The sequence below is a fragment of the Watersipora subatra genome, chromosome 6, assembly GCF_963576615.1.
Source record: "Watersipora subatra chromosome 6, tzWatSuba1.1, whole genome shotgun sequence".
Lineage (NCBI taxonomy): Eukaryota > Metazoa > Bryozoa > Gymnolaemata > Cheilostomatida > Watersiporidae > Watersipora > Watersipora subatra.
The window spans coordinates 61,249,746-61,273,639 of record NC_088713.1 but is presented as its reverse complement, the minus strand read 5'-3'; the positions used below and the strand labels follow the sequence as shown (position 1 = coordinate 61,273,639).

At 37.3% G+C, this 23,894-nt stretch overlaps 1 protein-coding gene across 1 annotated transcript; it reads right to left on the bottom strand.

The window, feature by feature from the left end:
- Positions 1-15,664: 15,664 nt before the first annotated feature.
- Positions 15,665-22,170, bottom strand: LOC137398423 (uncharacterized). The gene is made up of 5 exons (XM_068084532.1): positions 22,156-22,170; positions 20,327-20,434; positions 17,996-18,067; positions 15,874-16,011; positions 15,665-15,787 (listed from the first exon to the last, which is right to left on the bottom strand). Exons 1-5 carry the CDS (start codon positions 22,168-22,170, stop codon positions 15,665-15,667), a joined length of 456 nt encoding a protein of 151 aa, XP_067940633.1.
- Between the last annotated feature and the right edge of the window lie 1,724 nt (positions 22,171-23,894).

Below are 23,894 nucleotides of genomic sequence, written 5' to 3'. Positions count from 1 at the left end.
TAGCAGGAGCCGATGAGAGATAGACCCACTAACCTTCATAGTGGATAACATAAAACTGATCAGAAATACTTGCAATACCTTCAAATGTTTTACATTTTTGCTGCTCAAAGTGTCAGTCATAGAACTAAAACCAGAGAAAGCTTATGGAGGAGTACCATGTTTAGACTACTCTATGTTTCTCCAATGTATCCTTTCTACTTGCCTTGTGCCACAAAAGCACAGGAGTTCAAACCTATTTGAGATGAGATGCCACAGAGTGAGTAGTGATGAAACAGTTTTCACGGAGTAATAGTTAGTACAGGTGCGCCATAGTCACAAGAGCACTACGATCCATCCTGTCTTTAAAGAAGGGTTGTGCTTTTATTTATATATTATACATACAATGTACATGTACAAGTACATGTACATGTACATGTACATGTACATGTACATGTACATGTACTTGTACTTGTACATGTACATACACATTGTTTACTATGTACATGTATATAAATTTTAGTGTTTGGCTTTTTGTATTTTTGTTAAACCATGTTAAGTGTTTGGTTAAAGCAATCAAAGTTAAACCATACGTTCAGTTAAAGCAATCAAAGTTAAACCATGTGTTCGGTTAAAGCAATCAAAGTTAAACCATGTGTTCGGCTAAAGCAATCAAAGTTAAACCATATGTTTGGTTACAGCAATCAAAGTTAAACCATGTGTTCGGTTAAAGCAATCAAAGTTAAACCATATGTTCGGTTAAAGCAATCAAAGTTAAATCATGTGTTCGGTTAAAGCAATCAAAGTTTAGCTATGAAGATTCTGCACGGCACTAGACTTGTTCTCGGTAACATTCAGAATTAGAGGCTGTCGCTTAATCATTAGGCTACACAGAATGCAATGGATTCATTGGGCAAATAATCATTACATTGATTAAAATACTCACTCTTATATGTTTGCTTAGGGTTACCAACTAGCACTGTTGACCATTTTGAGTAACGGCTGTTATTTTAGCTTAAAATGCGGGTTTGAGGGAATATTTTAGTGAAGCTCTAGCTTTCTAGGTAAATTACTCTAATTCATTAGGTAATTAATAAGCCATGCTGGGAATTTGGTTAGTGTATATATGCAGATATGTATATATTATATATAATATATAGTATACATATCTGTACTAGCTGTGCTACTAGGCGTTGCCCGAGTATTAAAAATCAGCTTATAAACAATGAGAGGCAATGAGAGTTGACTGCAACTTGCTATTAGCTTGGCACATTGCCAATGGATAGTTTGGGTAATAAGAGCTACCCCTTGTCATGACATTCTGTTGTGATGGAGAGCCGTAGCGTATTTGCTCCCCTATAGCAACATATATCGCTTAGTGAATCCATCAAACTCGTGTTGCTGAATTGGTAAAGCATTGGACTGGCAAAGCAGATAGTCCAAGATCGAATCTTCTGTGATACAGATTCTGTATTCAAAGATATTAATAGCTATAAATGGACATATACAACAACGAATGACCAATATTGATATGTACTGTATATATATACACTGTATATATATACAGTATATATATACTGTATAGATCTATATATACAGTATATATATGTATGTGCATGAGCACCCATTTCACCAAACATTTTATTAATAATATTAACACTAATCATATTAATATTTATAGTATATGATTTAATTATTTATAGATTTAATAGCAATAAAATCTAGCAATGGAAGATCTGCTTTGTATTGGTTTAAAACCTACAAAGATTGCAATAATTATTGTATGCTTGTAAACTCATTTATTTAACCACAAGGATAAGCTCCTTTTATATGGCTCATATCATATACATGCTCGGTATGCATTTTTTGAACTGAACAAGCTAAATATAAATTTTTCATTATCAATTAATATTACCTTTGGGATTTGTTATTTTTTTAAGTTTTCAAAAACTGCTTTGTAATTTTTTGCCACCATTACCTATTTTTTAGTATGCATTTTGTAAGTTTTGAATGTGCACTTTTTATTGTGCCGTTACACTCTTATTTTCAGTTTTGCCAAAGTTTTCCAACATGCCGGACATGCCGGACATGCCAGACATGCCGGACATACCAGGCATTCTACTAGTTACTGAATAAAACACTCCAGCTGGTTCCTGTATTACATGTAACTCAGCTCGAAAGTAGCTGCTAGTAGGAACCTCAACAGCTGCTAAAGCAAACTCTACTCCTGCTCACTTATATGTTTCTACTCACAGAATATTATTATATGTAAATCTACTATATAATTACTACACAAACGGCAATCTGTGTGTCTAAATGCTTGTCCACTATATAGAGTAGTCTGTCCTCTTTTCATCGTACAAATTTCAGTTGTACGAAGCGAACTGAATTAATATGAGCACCACACTTTTTGGACTATTAGAAGCTACTTTTTGTCTGATGGTTTGAGCCATGCAGCCTATATAAGGATGCAGCTACTCTGTGTTTTTTTTTTCTTCACTGCTAGGGCGCATTAACCGGAATCTCCGGTTAGTGCGCCTCTATACATAACCTGTTCATCATTTTCCCGTTTGCACACAAAAATGAAGTAATAATTACAATTTTATAATTTTTTTTAGCTCTATGACATGCGATGCTTTTTTTGTCCTCCCCGTATGAAAGCTGATTTGTTTTCAGCAAACCATATCGACAATAAAATCCCTCGATATTATAATTTGGCGATTAAATTTTATTAATTCTATGAAACACGATGCTTTTTTTGCGTTTTTGTGAACCTCTATTTCTGGCTTTTGTTAAGGTTCAATTGCTAAATTGCCGCGAAGGTAAATACTTTTAATGCGGACAATTGTATTATCTTGAGTAGGAATAGCTTCTAAAATCTAGATTCTCTCACCTTCGATCAGAAAATGACACTACAATATCTCATTTTTACATATCGTTGTACCAGTATCATCGTATTCAGAGTTTTCTTGGATAGCGGTTGGTGGAACAGTACCTTTTTTATACACACACTTCTATGCAAGAATTGTTATTATCAATTCAACATATTCACAGTGTTCATTTTGTTTTCTCAGTTCGTATTAATTGTGTCACTACCGAATCATCTCATATTGTAATCGTAGCACAACAGACTCAGTTAAACTATTGCTTGCTAATTATTTCATATTTTTTGTCCATAGACTTTTTTATAACCCGAGCTACATCGGGTGTTACAGCTAGGTATATTAGCTTACACATCTTTCCTTCTAAACCTAGCCAATTAGGTTTTCGTAATTAATTTGACATTTTACAACAAGCATTTGTAAGATTACTGTAAGATTTAACATGCAGCATTACAAGTATCAGTTATTCCTCACTGTCTTATATTTACATGTACAAACATTTACATACTTTGAGAAATATATACAATATCTTGTACCTTTCCCTATTCAGTAATCTTGTACCTCTTCTTATATATAGATGTATAAATTTACATTTTCTTATTAAATTTATAAACTTCTTATAACTTTTGAAGTTTATAATATAAGTTTTTTAAAGTTGTTTCATCGCCGTTATTATTTAAACTTGCATTCTTTTAAACGTAATTTGAGTATCGCATTTGAAGTTTAAACATTATTAATTTTCCTATCATTGTGATATTATCCCAAGACCAATTGAGCGGAGCGAATGTTTGAGAGTCTTTATGATAAATGCATGTGCACACAACTTACGAAAATTATTCATCAACAATGTCGCAAACCCTTGTAGCGAAATCTCATCAACAAATTTAACAATTTTTGTGGAGTCGTTTATGTATAATAACAATACAAAACACATATAAACCTATTTAAATATATTACCAAGTCTTTGAAAAATGTAGACAGTATCTTAAAACTTACCCATCTGATCGGATTATACATAAATAAACAGATTAATTCGGCCAAAAATCGCCACAAAATGCTTGAAAAGCTTGGTTTAATAATAGTTAAGACCGGCCTACGATACGCCAATAAAGCCGTGCGACAGATAGTAGAACTATTTAGCAGTACACATTTCACAAGAAAAACGGGCTCATTTCACCAGCCTATGGCATTGTTTACTTGCTAAAGTTTCTAATGTTTTTGTTAGATATAATTATACGAATAAATAATCAAATTTATTCAAAGGTTTCTGTAGTCAATGTAGACCGTTTGAAGTGAAGACCGATTTACAGATACGAAATTGTGGTACACAGTTTATCATTTATCATCACAGACTTTACACAGTTTTAGTGTAAAGTCTTCCTCTCTTATTCAAAGTTATCTCCAAAATAGATTTCAATTTACCAAAACAGATACTGATTGTTCGCAAATGAGGGCAATTACGATTGGTGTCCCACAAGGATCAATTTTAGGACCCCTCTTATTTTTAATTTTTATAAATGACTTAGTAAATGCTGCACCTGCTTTGGATTGTATTTTATTCGCAGATGACACCAATATATTTTCAACAGATAATTCTAAACTCCAAGAGGAATTAAATATTATTAATGAATGGTGCCTATCAAACAGACTCATTTTAAACAACAGTAAAACATTTCAAGTAGTTTTCAAAAATCCGTCTAAAAACACTCAAAATTATAATCTAAGCCTTTCTTTAAACAATTCTCAACTACAAATCAAAGATTCGACTCAATTTTTAGGTATCACGTTAGACAACAACTTGACTTTTAAAAAACACATCCAAAGTCTCATCAAAAAACTTAATTACATATTTCTAATATTTCGTTTCATTCGCCCCTACCTAGACAAATCAACCATGATCAATTTGTACTACAGTTTTTTCTATTCTCTTTTAATTTATGGAATCGAGTTTTGGGGCCACGGCAACAAAACTGATTTAAACAAACTTTTAATCATGCAAAAAAAGGCAATCAGAATAATACTCAATTTTAAACCAAATCAAACAGTTTCCAAAAATTTTAAAATTTTAAAAATAATGCCAATTGAAATTTTATTCCAGTATCGCCTGCTAATATTTTTAACAAATTCTTTCCCCATGGAAGAGTTGCAAGATTTTATGATAGATCATTGTCAAGATACCCGTTTAAAAAGTAAAAATCAATTAAAGTTGAAAAAGTGTTTGTCTTCTAAGGGACAGAGATCGATATTTTTTAGTGCAATGAAATTATATAATAAATTTTTGAGTGATTGTGCGGGCTCTGCTCCGGGTCAGCTAAAGGCGAAGTTGGTAGAGCGCCTGTGGGCGTCCTGGGACTGTCCTTCCTGACTCTGGTGCTCCGGAGTGTGCGCTTATCGCTGATTCTGTTTCTTTTCCTACTGCTTGCTGGGGCTGCCTTGACTCTAGCCTCTGGCTATCTGGCATGTCCTATTGCTACTCTGTGTATTTTTTTACTCATATTGTCATGTTATTATTACGCAATAAAAATCAAATCAAATCAAATCAAATCAGCCTATGTTTTTTTGTCCAATTACCGAAGGTTTCATTAAATTATTTAAAACGTTAGCCAAAATTCTTTGCAACTTATGTACAAGCTAGGGCCAAACTACAATGTCCCTTTATGACGACAACATTTTTTTACTTTGCTCCAGTTTGCAGAAAACTTCCAGACACGTGAACGCTCATACTTGCTTTCTGTTAAAGATCGCTATCAAAACCATTCTACATTCAACACAACCAACTTTCAAACTGTGTATAGTACACAGTAGCTTGCCATTTTACTTCTAATTTTGCATTTCAGAGTTATAATAAACAAATTTCCTTATGGTTGTTGTTAAATTACATACATTACAGTAGGTTAGGCCTACAGATTTAATTAATATTTATTTTATTGTTGTAAAACATAGGTTGGAAATAGTAGCAGATAAGGTGTAATTTTGTGTGTGATTAGGTGTTACTTTTTTGTAAAACATAGGTTTGAGATAGTAATAGATTAGGTGTGATTGTTTGTGTGATTAGGTGTGAATTATTGTTGAAAAACATAGGTTTGAGATAGTAATAGATTAGGTGTGCTTTCATTTACACTATACTCTGCCAATTCCTGCTGACAACTACTTTTTCAACAACCAGCACTGCCATTTCTTTTTTCCATTATCATTTATTACATTATCAGGCCGTGGGCTGTATGACAGGGGAATTTCTAGTTAATATTATTCTTTTATTCAACCATTTTTGGCAGACATTGTTCTAATAAAATTTCAACTACAAAATACTATCATATTCTGTCATATTTTTTAGTATCGTCGTATTCAACGAATTGGTGGATAGCTTCTGGTGGAACAGTAGTCTTTTTATACCCACACACTTTTATGCAAGAATTGCTATTATTAATTCTACATATCCAGGAATTTTAATTTGTTTTCTCAGTTTGTATCAATTGTATCATTACCTGAATCATTTTTTAATGTAATTGTAGCAAAACTGAATTAATTTAGCTATTACTTGCTAATTATTTCACATTTACATCTAATCCCTTTTACAACTGTTTTATTTTTTTAATTTATTTGACTAACACAAAACCTTTTCTTTATGATATGGAGTTTTATAGTTACAGTTTGACCAAGTTTGAAAAACTTTACAGCTGTTGTTATTTTCTACCCAATTATTTCATCTTCACAAAGCACTTTTCACATGGTATGAGGTTTGAAAGTTAGAATGGCAAATGTTGTTATATGTTAAACACAAATCAATTTTCTGTCCAAAGACTTTTTTTACTACCCATTCAACGCTGGGTAGCACAGCTAGTAAATATATATAAATTAATGCTAGTTATAGGTAGCAAGTGTGAAATTTTCAAAAAAAAAGTTGTATTGCCTTGAGATAACAAATTGTTTTTATTTACACTTTGAGTAAAGGTAGATAACAGTTTTTAGTAATATTTACAACTTCAATTTGATTTCTCAATGTCAAATACAGATAGCACAAATTTTAATACCCATACACAATTTTTTACTGAGCCAGATAGGTTGTAGAACACAGAAATCTACAATATTTATTTTATCAGTCATTTTCCATACATTGCATAATATTTACAGGATGAAACAGTCAAATATTGATTTGATTAACCCTAATCTTGTTTGGGTTTAACTTTTGACAATTGGCCAAAAGTTGACTTATTGAGTAGCTTGGCAGCGCGTTTAAAGTTACATCCAGTGGTTTGTTTATCAATCAGATTTGGCCATTTGTTCTGATCGGAGCTATCTGCTTTTCATCTATTAATTGCACTCACAAATCTAAATGTAGTTGATGTGAATGAAAATGAAGAGGTTGACACCGTGTAACTCTGATTAAGAGAAGTTTGCACAGCGCAACTATAGTTGAAATGTTGGCACAGCGCCACCTTGAAAGTGACACCTCCACTATCCCATTCTGACATAGGTTGGCATCTTATAGTATGGTGACCACAGGGCATTTTTGTGTCATTTTTTGCCATGGAGGTACGACAATGGGGTATAACGAGTTTTAGGTTTAATAGATACAATAAAACATCCCATAACTTATTTTCCATACCTACCGGAGATATTGTTGTCAAGCAGTGACTATTTGCCATTGAAAGGTGAGTAGAAATACATAAATAACATTTTCTTTGTGCCATAAGCAATTAGCCAAATCAGCCAATCAGCTCGGTAAACATAAATCTATGCCTTTTTTGATACGTTGCGTATTTGCTTACGACGATAACACATAGGTCCTTAGTCTGTTTCCGCTGTAGCTTTGTCAGAATTGGTTGGTAGAGTTGGATATAATAGGAGACTATTAGATGGTACTGGATATGTAATTGATACCATGTAATTAGATGGAACTTCAGTGCAAACACACAAACAAGATCAGTTTGGGTTTCGCGGTTTTCAGCGAACCGACTAAATTTTAATGTAACCGGAAACACCCTTTTTCTAATAGGATCTATAACTTTCCGTCACAAACTGCAGCTGTCAACATTGGTAGTAGCAGCAAAAATTTAATATCTCTATTTAAATTGATTACCACAGCTAGCTATTGAAGATTACATAATTCATTACAATCAAGTTCTACATTCTAACAAGCCTTACTAACAGTAAAAAGTCGATAATTCAAAGTTTTTATGAGATGTGGAGCAACTTCTACAAACAGTCAGAGAGTCACAGCAAACCAATTAAAGCCATCTTTAGCAGCTCTCAGTGTTTATCTTATGTAAATACCACACTGAATGCCTGATGAGGTTTGCTAGTGAGTCGAAATAACAAAGAGCTTCTCAAATTGCAAAGAATCTCAAACCCCTGAAGAAACTAAGGTGAGATGATAACAAATTCGTTACTATCATACTTCAAAAGGAATCAAACAATTCATCAATCAAAGATTATATGCATTGCTTCATTGAAAATCTTGCTTTTCCTTCACCTAATCATGCATTTTTCAAAACAAAACAGCTTTTTGCTTGAGCATTGTTTGTTGGTGTTTACGGTAGTCAGCTGGATCGATGAGTAATACGTGTTGATTATAATGAGTTGTCAAACTTCTCAGTTCATATTTTACATATCGGTTATAAACTATACAACAAACTCTGTCATAGATATTGTTGCTGTGTTTTTAGACACTCAGTGTTTCATACACTCAATGGCTTAATTCAATTTTTTTAATTTTTCAGACTAAGACGGCAGCACTACATAACATTGTTTCCTACTTCTATTGTTGAGCTTCATAAATAGAATACCTAGATTGTATATTTTTTAATAAACCAGTAATATTGGACTATTTGTTATATAGCATGCCTCTGCTGATCATCTTTAAGACTTAGCTTGCCTATTTACAAAATTAGAGACTGTATTGTTCTTGGAAACTTCAAACCAATTTCAACAGAAAGTGTAGTACCTTTATGCAACTGTATGATTATTATTTAACTGATGGTTTGGTTAGTTTTAAATTATCATATTGTGTCATGCATAACCTATACTGTATTATTGTGTTGCTACATTATATTCTGGGGTATTGTATTATATTTACTGTATTATGTTGTATTGTATTGAACTGCATTGCATTAAATTATGTTATAGGATTTATGTGTTGCATTATGTTGCGCGATGTTATATATCAATACATATTTCATTGTACTTTAATTTATTGAGTTACATGTATATTGTATTGTTATAGGCTCACATATCAACTATTACCTTACAAAAGTATGTGATGAATGAGTTAACTAAATATTGTTGTGGCAAGCGCTAAAGAGTGCACATCTATTCCTTTCATGTAGGGCTATGCACATTGCATACACATCCAAATCAATCTTGTACCTCTTCCTATTTTTAGGTTTAAAATTTATAGCTATATGCTTTGATAGATCGTTTTCTCCGATAGGTTATGATGGATGAATATTGCATCATAAACATAAGCTCTTATATGTCTATACGATAATTTTGCATTTTGAACTCATTGTCTTTAATGGATATCATTCTTTACTTTGTAGTCAGCTGCCAGGGACTCAACATGACAGAACTTCCTTGCCATCATCTTAGCCACTGGTCTGCCAGCAAGGAACCCTCTTCATACTTTTGACAATGGGACTTGTACAACTACTAGTTGACAGGCTATACTGTATACCTCAATGGGTACAGTGGTTGTGACGCAGACTCACTAACAAATCTGATGTTCAATCTTTTAAATGAAATTACTACATTGCTGGGCAACACGTGACAAGCATGAAGTATTTATTATGCTTTTCTTAGTACTGTCCGTTGGTACATGTTGTTTCTTTTTTATTCAACTGGCATTTATATGCAAAATTTCTTGCTTCATTTTAGATTTATTGTACTGGTAGCATGTTAAAACAATAATGGTGCAGTATGTTCGATGACAACTTACTTTTTGGATGAATAATGAATATCATAGAACTTTGTATGCGTATCTTGGTACGTTGTATGATGATTATATTATATAGCATGTTTACCAAGGTACACAGTCTGTATATCATGATACATTAAAAACTTTCAATAGATTCTAGAAAGCATATTGCAAAGTATTATAATGTGGAGTTTTCTCAAGGTGGTTTTATTGTATGAATGTTGACAAGGACAATTCAAGACGACTGCTTAGCTAGGCTGCTTGATCAGTACTGATGAGTCAAAAAGATAACACCAGCTAGACCACCCATAACATTGCTTCAAGGTCACACATACTTAGTACACATATAACACGCTCCTTTTTGGAAGGACAGTAAAACAAAACTTAAAATGTCAGTGAATACAAAAGCATAAAAATAGAAAATGTTTATAATAGAGTTTGGAGCTGAGTTAACTAAAATGTATGTCGGTGGATGCAGCTTACTAAGCGAGGTTAGTGTTACATGCTCAATTTTTAAAATTAGTTTTCTGGCTGGGGGTACCTCACTGGTGGTTTGGATATGCGCCCTGACCTAGTTGTGTGCGTTTGCGCAGATGGAAGTGACTGATAATTACTACTAGGCTGGTGGGTAGTGTGTGAAGACTGTGAGGTATCTGATGAGGTTAAAGGCTGTGTGGCCTCTGACCTTGTGTCATTGTGGTCTACACCTTGTGCCGGTCTATGTTCCACTGCCATAAAATTACGCATGGTTATATTCTCTAATTGCAAAGATTGCAGGGTTGTTGGGGCTTCCTTGTATGGCCTCAAGAATTTTATGTTCCTTCTAAAAACTCTACCCTTGCCGATATTCACATAAAAACTCCTGGGTGTCTCTGCTCTCCGGATGATCACACCATCTACCCAACGCCGATGGCCTAGTTGGCACCAAACTCTCATGCCCACACACATCTCAATAGGTCGCCTAGCTGGGCTTGTGTTGAACATATCTTGCGACTGGCGCTCTCTGAAAGCTTTCTCAATCAGGTTAATGTCTACTTTTTGAAGTTTGAGCTGTTGAGGCATGAACTGAAGATTGTTTCTTAAATTTCTTGACTGTAATAGAACTGAAGGTGATGGTAATTTACCCCCCAGTGGTGTAGATCGAAGGGAGGCTAAGACATCAAACAATGTTTGATTTGACTCATGGGCCTTTTTCAGGCTGCTTTTGATAGTTTGATTCATCCTTTCAGCAAGGCCGTTAGAACGAGAATAATACGGACTAGATGTGATATGCTGTATCTCAAGTTCTTTTAGAAACTGTTCAAATTCAAATGATGTAAAATACGAAGCATTATCAGAAACTAGGATCTCAGGTCTACCAAAGTCAAGGAACTGCCTACGCAGTATCTCGACAATGCTACTTGAGTTTGCATTCTTCAGCTCACAGCAGGTAGGCCATTTGGAATATCTGTCTACCGTGACTAGATACTCCTTGCCAGCTAAGTGAAAAACATCTATGCTTACTGATTGCATTGGATACTGCGGTATGTCATATGGTTCGTAAGCACATTGTGAATTTGCCCTCACATTCTCCTGGCATGTTGCACAACTCAACACCACATCCTGTATCTGCCCCTGATAACCTGGCCAGTACACAGAATTTTTGGCTTTCTCTATGCACTTACTAACCCCTAAATGTCCTATGTGAATGATATCTATTACCTGCTTGCGCATAGACACTGGGATAACTATTTGACTGTTTTTAAGTATCAGACCATCGTGTGTCGTCAAATCATATCTCGCTGCCCAAAATGGTTTCAGTGGTTCAATGCACATTCTCCTCTTAGCTGGCCAGCCATTTCGTATGTAGTTGCTAAGGATTTGTAGAGTGCTGTCTGATTGCACTGTGCTTAGGAGCCAGTCTTTGAAGGTTGGGTTTCTAAGGACACCGCTAGTGACTGAATGGATTTGTTCTGTATCTAGTGAGCTTAGAGCTTCTGCATCTTCACATAAATCTGCCAAAAAGGCACGCGATAGTGTGTCTGCAAGAACTAGAGCTTTACCTGGTTTATGCACAAGTGTGTAGTCATATAATTGATTGCGTAGTCTCATTCTCAATAGCCTGGGACTGATATCATTAAGACCCTTATTCATGATTCCTATGAGTGGAAGATGATCCGTTTCTACCACTACATGTTGACCATATATATATTGATGGAACTTTCGTAAGCCAAACTGAACTGCTAGATATTCTTTTTCGATTTGAGCATACTTTTTTTGAGTGTCTGTCAGTGTGCAGCTAGCAAACTCAATTGGCTGCCCGTTATGCATTATCACTGCACCCATGCCAAACTGACTGGAGTCCACAGATAATACAACAGGCAGGTCTGGATCAAACATTCGCAATGCTGGAGTGGATGTCACCACAGCCTTCAGTTGTGCCAAGGACTCATCATGCGTGCCTGACCACGACCAAGTCACATTTTTTTTTGTTAGTTCTCTCAGCGGGGTGGTTATGTCTGACAAATTAGGGCAAAACTTTGAGAGATAAGTTGCCATTCCAAGCAATCTACGAACATCTTCCACATTTTGTGGTTGAGGCATGTCAATGACTGTTTTGATCTTAGCTGGATCAGGCTTGATGACCCCATCCCCAATTATGTGACCTAGATATTTGATGTGCTTTTGTCTGAATGTACACTTTGACTCATTTAACCGGAGGTTCTTTTCTCGGCACCTCTCTAGCACTGATTTGAAGATTGCGTCATGCTCAGCCATTGTGGGTGCATGAATCAAGAGGTCATCGACATAGCACTCAACGCCTTTTATATCCTCAAATAGTTCAGAAACTGTGCGACAAAATATCTCTGGGCTTGAAGAAATACCATATGACAACCTTAAAAACCTGTATCTACCGAAGGGAGTGGCAAATGTGGTGAGTAGGCTACTATCTTCGTCTAGCTCCAACTGTAAGAAGCCAGATGTAGCGTCTAACGTTGTGAATACCCGCGATTTAGATAGTTTAGCAAATATTTCTGATGCCGTGGGTAGTGCAAAATGTTCACGCCGTAAACATTTATTCAACTGAGTAGGATCTAGACAAATTCTAAGTGAGCCATTTGGTTTTAATACATTTACAATAGGGTGAACCCAATCTGTGGCCTGTTTCACTTTGGCTATAGTGCCCTGAGATTCCATTTTTTGAAGAGTGTCTTTCAACTTATTGCGCAATCTAAAGGGAACCCTTCTGGCACTTTGAATTACTGGTTTAGCATTTTCTTTCAGTTGCAGGGCATGTTTGCATGGGAGGCACCCCAAACCACTGAACACATCTGGGTAAGCTTTAGCAAGGTCATCGCTGACTGTATTTGAGACATTGACCAAACCCAATTCCATTGCACTTGGTAATCCTAACAAGGTCTTCTGACCTGCACTTGATGACACTAATACAAAATCTAGTGGTACAAAACGAGCGCTAACATCCACTAACAATGTTACTTTACCTAGTACATCTAGTTCATGGTTGCTAAATGAAACTAATGACTTGCCATATTTTTATAGAGGTGTATGCACCGATAAAGAGTCAAATATCCCTTTAGGCATGACATTGCATGAAGCTCCAGTGTCAACTTTGAGATGTAGTGGCTTTTCATTTCACCTTGTGGTGATGCACCATTCTCTTCGGCTCTTGTCGTTGTTCACAGTAAATGTTATGTCATTCTGTTCTCCACTGGTCTCTACTAGCTCATATGCAGCTTTGGCAGCAGACTTACGCTGTGGTGCCATACAAGCTATGCTGAAATGATTCATCTTGTGGCAATTTCGGCACTCTTTGCCGTATGCAGGGCATGCTCTTCCAGATGCAATTTAGGGTGACTCAACTTACAGTATTTACAGTTATTTACCCTGGCGCCGTTCTTATTCTTGTGAGCTAGATGGTTCGGTTGTTGTACTGTATTAATATTAGCATTCTCTTTGTCGATCTTCATATCTGTAAGATAATGTTTGGTGGCATCCGCCCGACGACACAGCTGTATAATTTTGTTCAAATCCGGATTGCCATCTAAATTGAATATGTCCTCTCTGACTTCTGGTGAGTTAATGCCACATACAATCCTGTCTATCAGAGCACTATTTTGTTCATCAGCATGTATATTGCAAGTAGACAAGAGTCCGCGTAGTGCAGTTAAAAAATTGTCGAATGATTCACCTGGAAGCTGTGTTCTGTTATGAAACTTGTACCGTTCATAGATAGTTTTCACTTGCGATGTAAAGTGCCGGGTGAATGCCTCCTTAACCTTTTCAATATCCTTGCAGTCTTCTTCAGGAAGATTGAAAGTTCGGAATATCTCCTGACCCTGTGGTCCAAGTAGGGTTAACAGTATGGCTACTTGGATTTCTCCCCCTTTTGTTGACTTCTCTGTTGCTAGCATATAAAAGTTAAATTGTTCAAGCCATTCAGGCCAGCTTCTGCTAGTCTCACTGGGGTTGCCAGCATTAGATATAAAGCAACCTGGAGCTCGCAAACCACCCTCTGCCATTACTATCCAGAAGCGATAATCCACACTATATACTATAGACGTCCTGACACCATATTATAATGTGGAGTTTCCTCAAGGTGGTTTTATTGTATGAATGTTGACAAGGACAATTCAAGACGACTGCTTAGCTAGGCTGCTTGATCAGTACTGATGAGTCAAAAAGATAACACCAGCTAGACCACCCATAACATTGCTTCAAGGTCACACATACTTAGTACACATATAACACAAAGTATTTATTAAAACTATTGCATATAATATTGAAGCTCATCATCACCACTATCTGTCTGATCACCATCCTCAATCTCGTTGGTCTTTTTGTTGCTGCAGTCTAAACAACTGCATAGACTTGTACAAACTAAAGATACAGTCTTGCAACAGCATCGACTTTCACATCTAATCATTTTGCATGAGCAACGAGTCTATTGGACCAACTGCCTGGCAATAGCTCTGTGTTCATCAGGAAAGCACTGCACAGAAATGCCATCATCTTCTTTGAGGTTTGAGATTCTTTGCAACTTAAAAAACTCTCTGATATTTTGATTCGCTGGCAAACCTCATCCTATATCCAACAAGGTACTTGCGTGAGTTAATCTGTGCAACCTGTTGGGATGACTTGAGTCTTTTTGCTTTTTGCTTTGAATCACTCATGCTCTTTGTAGATGGTGTTCCACAGCTCGCAAAAACACTCAATTATTGCTTTTTGCTATTACCAACGCTTATCAGCTCACTACAATGTGGGATTTCATTATAAAGAATTATGTAATCCATGATAACTATCTTTTGAAATTAGTATAAATAGTAAATTAAAGTTTTCGACGGCTGCTACCGACGCTGACAAGTCGCTGGGCGAGACCAGAAACAGACTACAACCCTAATTGCTATCGGCGCCATTTAATACCAATGTACTACAATATAACGTAAATGTAAGTCTATGGCTCTGACTAGCTGGTTCGACTGATTTCAGACAGCGTAACAAATATTTTTGTTTTGTTATATTACTCACCTTTTAATGGTCAATTACTCCTAGCTTAGCAACTAAAAATAGCAGTAGCAGACCATATTAACAATGATTAGGTTAGAAATATGCTGAAAGTACTAAGCTACCATAGATCTCATCTTCTGCTACCTGTTAACACAAAAACACCATGTGGCCTCCAGACTATTAGTGGCTGGTCATCAATGCAAGAACTGTGCCACTCCTGGTCATCAATGCAAGAATTGTGCCACTCTTGGTCATCAATGCAAGAACTGTGCCACTCACTTGCTAGCCCAACTTTATTTAATAGACAAATTTTATTTGAAGACTAAAGATGAAAAGAAAGCTTCTCACAGTCCAGTCTCAAATGTGCAGCCTTCTTGTGGCTTTCTCACTAAAGCCCTTGAAATGTATCGTCGACGATCTTTTCTATCTCCATTTGCTTTTGAGCTTGCGCAATTAGATCCGCATCAGAGATCTTTGGGCGACAAGGTGTACTAGCATAAATATTATTTACCTGAAATTGTAGAAACGTAGTCATGTTTGAAGCTGTGTTTGTCATGGAATCGATAAGAAAACTCTAAAATGAATTTGATAGCTTACATGGGGGAGGTACTGTCTCAGCATTTCCATTCTTGATACCTTATCAGGGTGACTGCTGAACAGCAATGAAGAAGTTGAATTTTCCCTCCCAACCATTTTTGAAAGGAAAGAAATCGCTTCTTTTGGATCGAATCCAGCCTGTTAGTACGAATAGCCTAGTAGTTAGTACGAATAGCCTAGTAGTTAGTACGAATAGCCTAGTAGTTAGTACGAATAGCCTAGTAGTTAGTATGAATAGCCTAGTAGTTAGTACGAATAGCCTAGTAGTTAGTACGAATAGCCTAGTAGTTAGTACGAATAGCCTAGTAGTTAGTACGAATAGCCTAGTAGTTAGTATGAATAGCCTAGTAGTTAGTACGAATAGCCTAGTAGTTAGTACGAATAGCCTAGTAGTTAGTACGAATAGCCTAGTAGTTAGTACGAATTATAGTCAGCAAGCATTTGTTTTGGTAGTAAAGACACTACCTTTCTATATGCTAGCAAGCCAGTGACTTTTCGCCCTTTTTCAATATTGCTCTGCTAAAAACTACAAAGGTTTGATAAGCCATTAGCACATGGCTATTGCCACATACTGCGAAGCCTCTATTTCAGCAGCGCCTGTAATAGAAAACCGCTATTGCAAAAGGTTAAAAAATGCAACACCAAAGCCGTAAAATAGAGCTTTTATGGTATATATGCCTTACTGTTTGTTGGTAAACAGGTGTGGTAAATTTCTGTCCATAGGGACAAACACAGGGAGCTCCTGCTTATAAACACTATAGGCAACTGTAACATATACATATATATATATATATATATATATATATGTATATATATTGATCGGATATATCCATTGATTCGCTAATACACCTCACTCAGGTATACAGCAATGACATCAGAATGACCTTCGGTATTGAGAAATGTGGAAGGCTATTTCTTAAGAAAAACCATTTTATGCTCACAGATGGCCTAAGAATGCCAAATGGTACCATCAAAGATATTGAAGAAGGGTACAAGCACTTGGGGATTATGCAAAGCAACATCAACCACGAAGCCGAAGTATGTCACAAAGCCATTACTGAATACAAGAAACGCCTTCGGCAGGTCCTACGGAGCCAGCTAAATGCCAAGAACCAAGTCATGACAATAAATACCTACGCACTGCCAGTGATAAGATATCCAGCAGGCATAATAAAGTGGACTGAGGAAGTCATCAAGGAAACAGATATAGAAACTCGTAAACTGCTGACCATGCATGGAGCACTGCACCCAAAATCTGATACTACTAGATTGTATCTCGATAGGAAAGATGGCGGTAGGGGACTCAAAAGTGTACAGCAGACAGTGAAGAAGGAAGAGCAAAGCATCAAAGCCTGTGCAGCCTCTATGGCCACTTCAGACAAGTTGCTAGCTGAATTTCAATCGGCTGCTCTTACAATGGACTTTCGCCCTGATGATGAGGAAATCATGGGGAAACTAGAGTGCTGGAATAGGTTAATGCTACTTATCGTTTTTCCAGATTGATGTTTTTTCCTGGGGTCATGACAGGTCTGTTTCGTGCTGATGCACTATTCAGGTGACTTGCGTTGAATCTGAACGCAAGTCACCTGAAGAGTGCACCAGCACAAAACAGACCTGTCATGACCCCAAAGTAAAACATCAATCTGGAAGAAAGAAAAGTAGCATTAACCTATTCCAACACTCTTAGTTAGTTATAACACTCTACACTTTTTAGAGCGTAGAGTACTGTTAGAAGTAGGCCTGACCACTTATATATATATAGATATATATATTTATATATATTTATATATATTTATATATATATGTATATATGTATATTTCTGTATATATATTTTATATATACGTATACTCAATACTTTTCTAATTTGAACATTGGTATCTCAAAATGTTTTGTTCAGACTCGATCATCAGAAAACAAAACATAATAATGCAATTTATATGAATGTGTATAGAATTTAAGGTATATTTTTAGACTACGGTTCGGTTGCAACTTTAATCTCTCCCTTTCTACCAGTGTTCTACGTATCTCAAACATTCTTACTCTATCTCCTCATCAATCCACCAGATAATTTACTAATCCTAATTTCCGCTTTTTAAAAAGCTATGGTAACCTTTGACCTACCTGTACTGCCATCTCGAGTCCTATTTTATCTGCTTCATACTCTCGCGGTCGCAAATTTGAGTAAAGCAGCGCCTGTAGACAGAATTTTGTTTAGAATTTTAACAGAATTTCATGATAAACATTGTCTAACTTTGACACAAACTGAATAAATGCTTTTGAAACAATGTTTATAAAATATCAGCAGAGTGAGCAACAATTATACAGTTGAAATAATACAAAATAAGACAATGAAAGAAAATTTAATAATCTTGTTGTGAGAGAGGTTCGATTTTATTTAAAAATGAACAACAGTTGACTCACTAAACACAGTAATAATGTATGCCTCCATTGAGTACATAGCAGACTGTAACAGGGTACTGATAAAAATCTAGTAAACAATAACTAAATGGAAACTATTTTTGCAACACATGCAGAAAAATGCTTCAAAAGTATTTTGATCAAACATTTTGTTTGTAAATTAATAGAATAAATAAAATAAAATAACAAAATTTAAATTGAATGAAATAAAATTAAAAACAAAAGTTCTGAATTTGAAACTTACTCATGATCTAGACTCAAAGTTTGGCAACTGAGCTGAATAATTGTAAAACTTTTTATGTTTTGCTAAAAGTACATTTGCTTGAACTATCTTTAGTTACAAAGATGAATTTCAAGATGACTTTTCAAGCTTATTTTCACAAATATCCTTATTATTTATATAACTCAAAAAATAAAATGTTCTCATCTCGCAAAACATGAGAATATGAAGCTGTGGATAAAATGTCAAGTTTTGAATAGAATGCTGAAAGTTTGTCTAAAACTGCTGTTATGAAGATTTTATCAGTGAATCTTATGAAATGATGTGATGAAAAATGTTCTTTCTATAAATAAAATTCATTACTAATAAACGTTACAAACTGTAAAATAAGTAAGTGCTCAAGACACTCTCTATGTGATGCTGCCAAATCCATCAGTTAGTGCTCGTTGACACGCAGCGGCACTTTGCAATTGATTGAGTTTGTCACAGCTTTAGTATTTCAGAATTCTTTACATATATAACGTGGTATAGATATACTTGCTTCAGAAACCAGCCTGTCCCAAGCCAAAAACAGGGGTGTAGAAAGGTACCACTGCTCAACCATAGATATTATGATGACATCAACCAAGAGTAAGATCATAGTAGACAGAGAGTATATGTTTTGTTTTTCAGCCTAAAGTTAAATATATTCTCATGTAGATGTGAAGATTATGACAACCATTAAAATAAAATTGACAGCATAAATTATTTATGTTGTGTTTGACTCACTTTGTTACATGGTTTAAAGACTACTCATGTTTGACCAGGGGGGTATTCGAAATGAAAACTTTAGCACTTGTATTGTACTCAAATAAACTAGGACATAGAAGTTAGGCTGGTCTGTACAAACAAAGACCTAGAGGTTAGGCAGGTCTGTGAAAATTAAAACTCAGAGGTTTGGCAGGTCTGCAAAAATTAATATGAAGAAGCTTGACAGGTCTGCTCAAACAAAGGCATAAATATTGAGTAGGTCTGGAGAGCAAAATGATGCACTCGTACTGAAATCCAGTATTGTTTAGCAATAACTATTTCATTGTATATTATAAAGATTTTCATTAATCTCTGCTACTCACTACCTTCTGCAACTCACTACTCTCTGTTACTCACTACCTTCTGCTACTCAATACTCTTCGCTACTCACTACTCTCCGCTACTCACTACTCTCTGATACTCACTACTTTCTGCTACTCAATACTCTTCGCTACTCACTACTCTCCGCTACTCATTACTCTCTGATACTCACTACTTTCTGCTACTCAATACTCTTCGCTACTCACTACTCTCCGCTACTCACTACTCTCTGATACTCACTACTTTCTGCTACTCACTACTCTTTGCTACTCACTACTATCTGTTACTCACTAATCACTGCTACTCATTACTCTCTGCTACTTACTACTCACTGCTACTCACTACTAAGCAGTACTCTTTGCTACTCACAACTTTCTGCTACTCAATACTTTTTGCTACTCACTACTCTCTGCTACTTACTACTCCTTGCTACTCACTACTCACTCCTACTCACTACTCTCTGCTACTCACCACTCTCTGCCACTCACTGCTAGTCACTACTTTCCGCTACTCACTACTCTCTGATACTCACTACCGTCGGCTACTCACTACTAAGCAGTACTCTTTGCTACTCACAACTTTCTGCTACTCACTACTCTTTGCTACTCACTACTCTCTGCTACTCACTACTCTCTGCTACTCACTAATCTCTGCTACATGTACTGTTCCTATAGTACAGAATTCTTTTCTTATTTTAAAATTACCTGATGCCTAAGGAGAGCATGTGCTATCTCGTGACCAATTACAGTAGCAAGCTGGTCTGGATTGTCCATAACCTTTACAAGCCCAGCATGAACAAAGACATGTCCATTCTGAAATAAATATATTTTGATAACAGTTTGTTCAACTTCTAGTAAAACTGTTGATCAATGAGTTGAAACACTATTGACTATAAAATGATATTTAGACTAAACAATAGTGTTTTGAGCATCAAACTACAGGCCTTGGATATCTTTGCAAAATCCATACAATTCTTCAATTTGACCAAAGGCTCTAATGCAGGACATGAAACTGAAGTAGGTAACAAAATAGTAATATAATATCATATAATGTATAAGTTATTCTTCATTACTTGGTCTCATTTGGTGTTTTAAAACTGTCTCAATCTGCCAGAATCTAGACACGTATTCACATGAGCTTTTGTATTTCTGATTATTCATGTTGTTTACTATTAGTCTTATTAATTGTTGATCATATTACAACTAACAAATATAATAAGAATGTGTTATCACTTAGTGTATGCTGAGCGACCTATTTGCCTGGAATTCCTTGCACTTACTGTAAAAAAGTGTGAAAACTCTTGCCCTCTAAGTTTAAAGGCTGGTAACACTGTCACGTTTATTAATTAAAATAACATTAAGTGATGCTACTTAATTACTACAGAAAACAAAGTGTGACCCTAACAACTCTCTGAGACCAGTTGTTATAACAATAGTGACTTTATGACATTTGTACAGATTGATTTAAACACAAGGGTAAACAAGTCATAGATAACAATGCAAGCTGAGTAAATTCAAATGTTATGTTCTACAAACAACAAATAAATCTATATTTATATAAATCCTAGTGTTGTTCCATCTCAGTGCGTGTTGTCCTGTTACAGCAATTAATATCTAGCAACTAACAACCCACTTTGCAGTGGATGTGATTTGAAAATCACCAGCTCTACATACAGGCGTGCTACCTGTTCCGCTACAAAATTAATATACATAAATATACTTTTTGCATTTATATATTTAATAAATATATATTGTAAAGGTCTGGCCCCGGTAGCTGAGCCAGCTTTACTTTTCCTAGCAAGGCAGTGCAGTCTGAACACTGGGCCTTCCCCTCGTCGGCCTGCCTGACACACCTAGTGGTCGGATCAGGCCGCGGCTGGGTGTCCTCAGTTCAGGCTCACTTGGAAGGCTAGCACGGCCTGCTCTCTGAGACCCTATCTTGGCTAGTTTAGGTCCCTGGCTAACTTACTGGAGGGCCTGATCTCCAATGCTATCGCATTTCTGATCAGGTCCGATCGTAACGCAGCCCACCCTTAGCCTTCCTTAGGTGTCTCCCCAAAACAGTTCGTGCTCGAAGCTAGAGCAGTTCCGGCAGAAAGATCCTTATTATGCCGACCAGGCAGGCATCAAACGCAGGCAGTTTGTAAAAATAAGTATATTGTATTTAGCGTATATCAGTACATGTATAACTTCGTCTTGACAGCATACAATCCGTTAGCAGAATTCCAAAGAGTTGGCTTATGCCTTCTCCTTTTATACTATTTGCTCCGCCCACAATTATATAATATCCATTGTTTTATATCAGGCCTGTGAGGCAGGCCCAGACAATAGGCATAATGGTGTGCTAGCAGGCCTGCAAAGCAGGCCCAAAAACGTAGTATTATATAACAGGTTCACCAGAGTATTATATAACCGGTTAAGTAATATACATAAGTAACTAGAAATAATGTTGTCTCAAGCACAAACATATGGTTTCGTATAGTCCCGTCCTCCACACACTCCCCCCAATTGTTTAGCCAGGGGTCAACAATTACCTGAGGTGGAGTCATAGGTGGCTAGTTATATTGGTTGGCACAGCTACATAGGCGCTGTACCTCTTGGTAGCTGGCCCGGGCTAAGCTTCAGTATGACCTTTGGATTTGTTGAAGATACGCTGGCACGGCGCTCTGGATCTATACCCATCTGTGTGGCTGTTGTCTCTGTCTCCTCAAGTATTTCATCGAGCTTCGTTAGTAGTTGCTGCAATTCTTTATCTTCATACTGGGTAATTCTCGGGTCCATGTGGCTAACGCAGTTGCGAACTGTCTGAAGCAGAGAGCAGTCGTGAAATGACATGTATTTGAATTGGCTAAGAGCAGCGTTGTGGTTGACTGAGCGCAATGGCGGCCAGTTTCCGGTGGAGCCTCGTCCTTGACCCGGGTCAACAGTGTCGCCAATAGCCATCGGTCCAGATCGTCCCTGGCCGGAAAATCTCTCTCTCTCTCTCTGAAATTTCTCCGGCCTCTGCGATCTTCACCCCTTCGTTCCAGATTGTTTGTCCTTTCTCACTTGTTCTTGTAGTTTGGATCTCTGTAGTCATCGCTCTCTCCAACTCCTCCATAGAGTCCTTCAACGTTCGATATTGTAGTTCTCCTTCCTCGTCGAGGACAATGCTTCCTTCTTTAAGCAGCTCATCTATGTCCTCCAAACGGCTCCTTAACAACTCGTACCTCTCTCTGGCTGCCGGGCTACTCTTCACCTCTTCTGAGAGCTGGAAGCTTTCCATCTGTTCCCTTTTTCCTGCTCCCGTGTTCTGGCTATTGGTGGTCAATGTCGTCTCTAACTCTTCCATGGAGTCCCTCAACGCTCGGTACTGTAATTCTCCTTCTTCGTCGAGGCTAATGCTCCCTCCTTCGAGAAGCTTCTCTATGTCCTCCACTCATGCTCTCAGTATCTCGTACCTTTCTCTGGTTTCTTGGTTATTCCTAATCTCTTCTGAATATCGGCACTGTTCTTCATCTTTCTTCTCGGGTTCGACCTGGTGACACACCGCCTGCCCATACCGGATGGGTGGTCCCGTGGTTCTTCGGGGCCTCCCATCTCTTCTCAACTCCACGGGTCTGTCGGTTCCAGTAGGCTCCGCCTCCACCTGAACCTCTCCCCCGGTCGGAACCGGTCTAGAGTTCATGGCGGGGGTCGGTTCTGCCTGTTCAGTCTCTGCACGGGCCTGTGGTTCTATAGTCGTTTCCTCTCCCTGTCCTACCGGTCTGTGAGGATCGAGGGAGGCAATGGGATCAGACTCGGCTCCCAGGTCATCTTGTCCTAACTCCGAGGGGTCTGTGTGTCCTGGCACATAGACGGGCTCCTCCTCAATACTGCTATCCACGGGAAGGGGATGCTCCTCCTCCGTCAGGGCTTCCAGTAGTCGCCTCCAGAACGTTTCTCCCTTACTGGGTGCGGGAAGAGGGTCCCTGTCCCTAGGCCGCAGGGGTGGTTGAAAAGCGGGTTCCCTCTCGTAGAACTCCAGGGTAGGTAACAACTCGATCGGTTCTTCTCTACTTCTCCCCCTATTGCCGGTAGCTCCTCTCATGTTGGGGCGCCGAGCCGGCTCCCTGGTGGCCGGGGCCCTACCATCCGCTTTTGGACACGCAACATAGGGTTTCAAGCGTTCCTCATTTTGAACGGATACCTGACCCTGCCGCTCTACTTGATAGGTATTATTAGAGTGACACTTGGTGACCGTGTACGGCCCCACATATTTGGGTTGGAGTTTGGGGCTTTCACCCCTCCTTCG

Excerpts from the sequence above, each read along its gene's own strand:
- LOC137398423 (XM_068084532.1), bottom strand. Across the intron at positions 18,068-20,326 it reads ATGCTCTCCTTAGGCATCAG|GCGCTGCTTTACTCAAATTT; the intron begins GTAATTTTAAAA and ends TTCTGTCTACAG. Across the intron at positions 16,012-17,995 it reads GACTCGAGATGGCAGTACAG|GCTGGATTCGATCCAAAAGA; the intron begins GTAGGTCAAAGG and ends TCGTACTAACAG.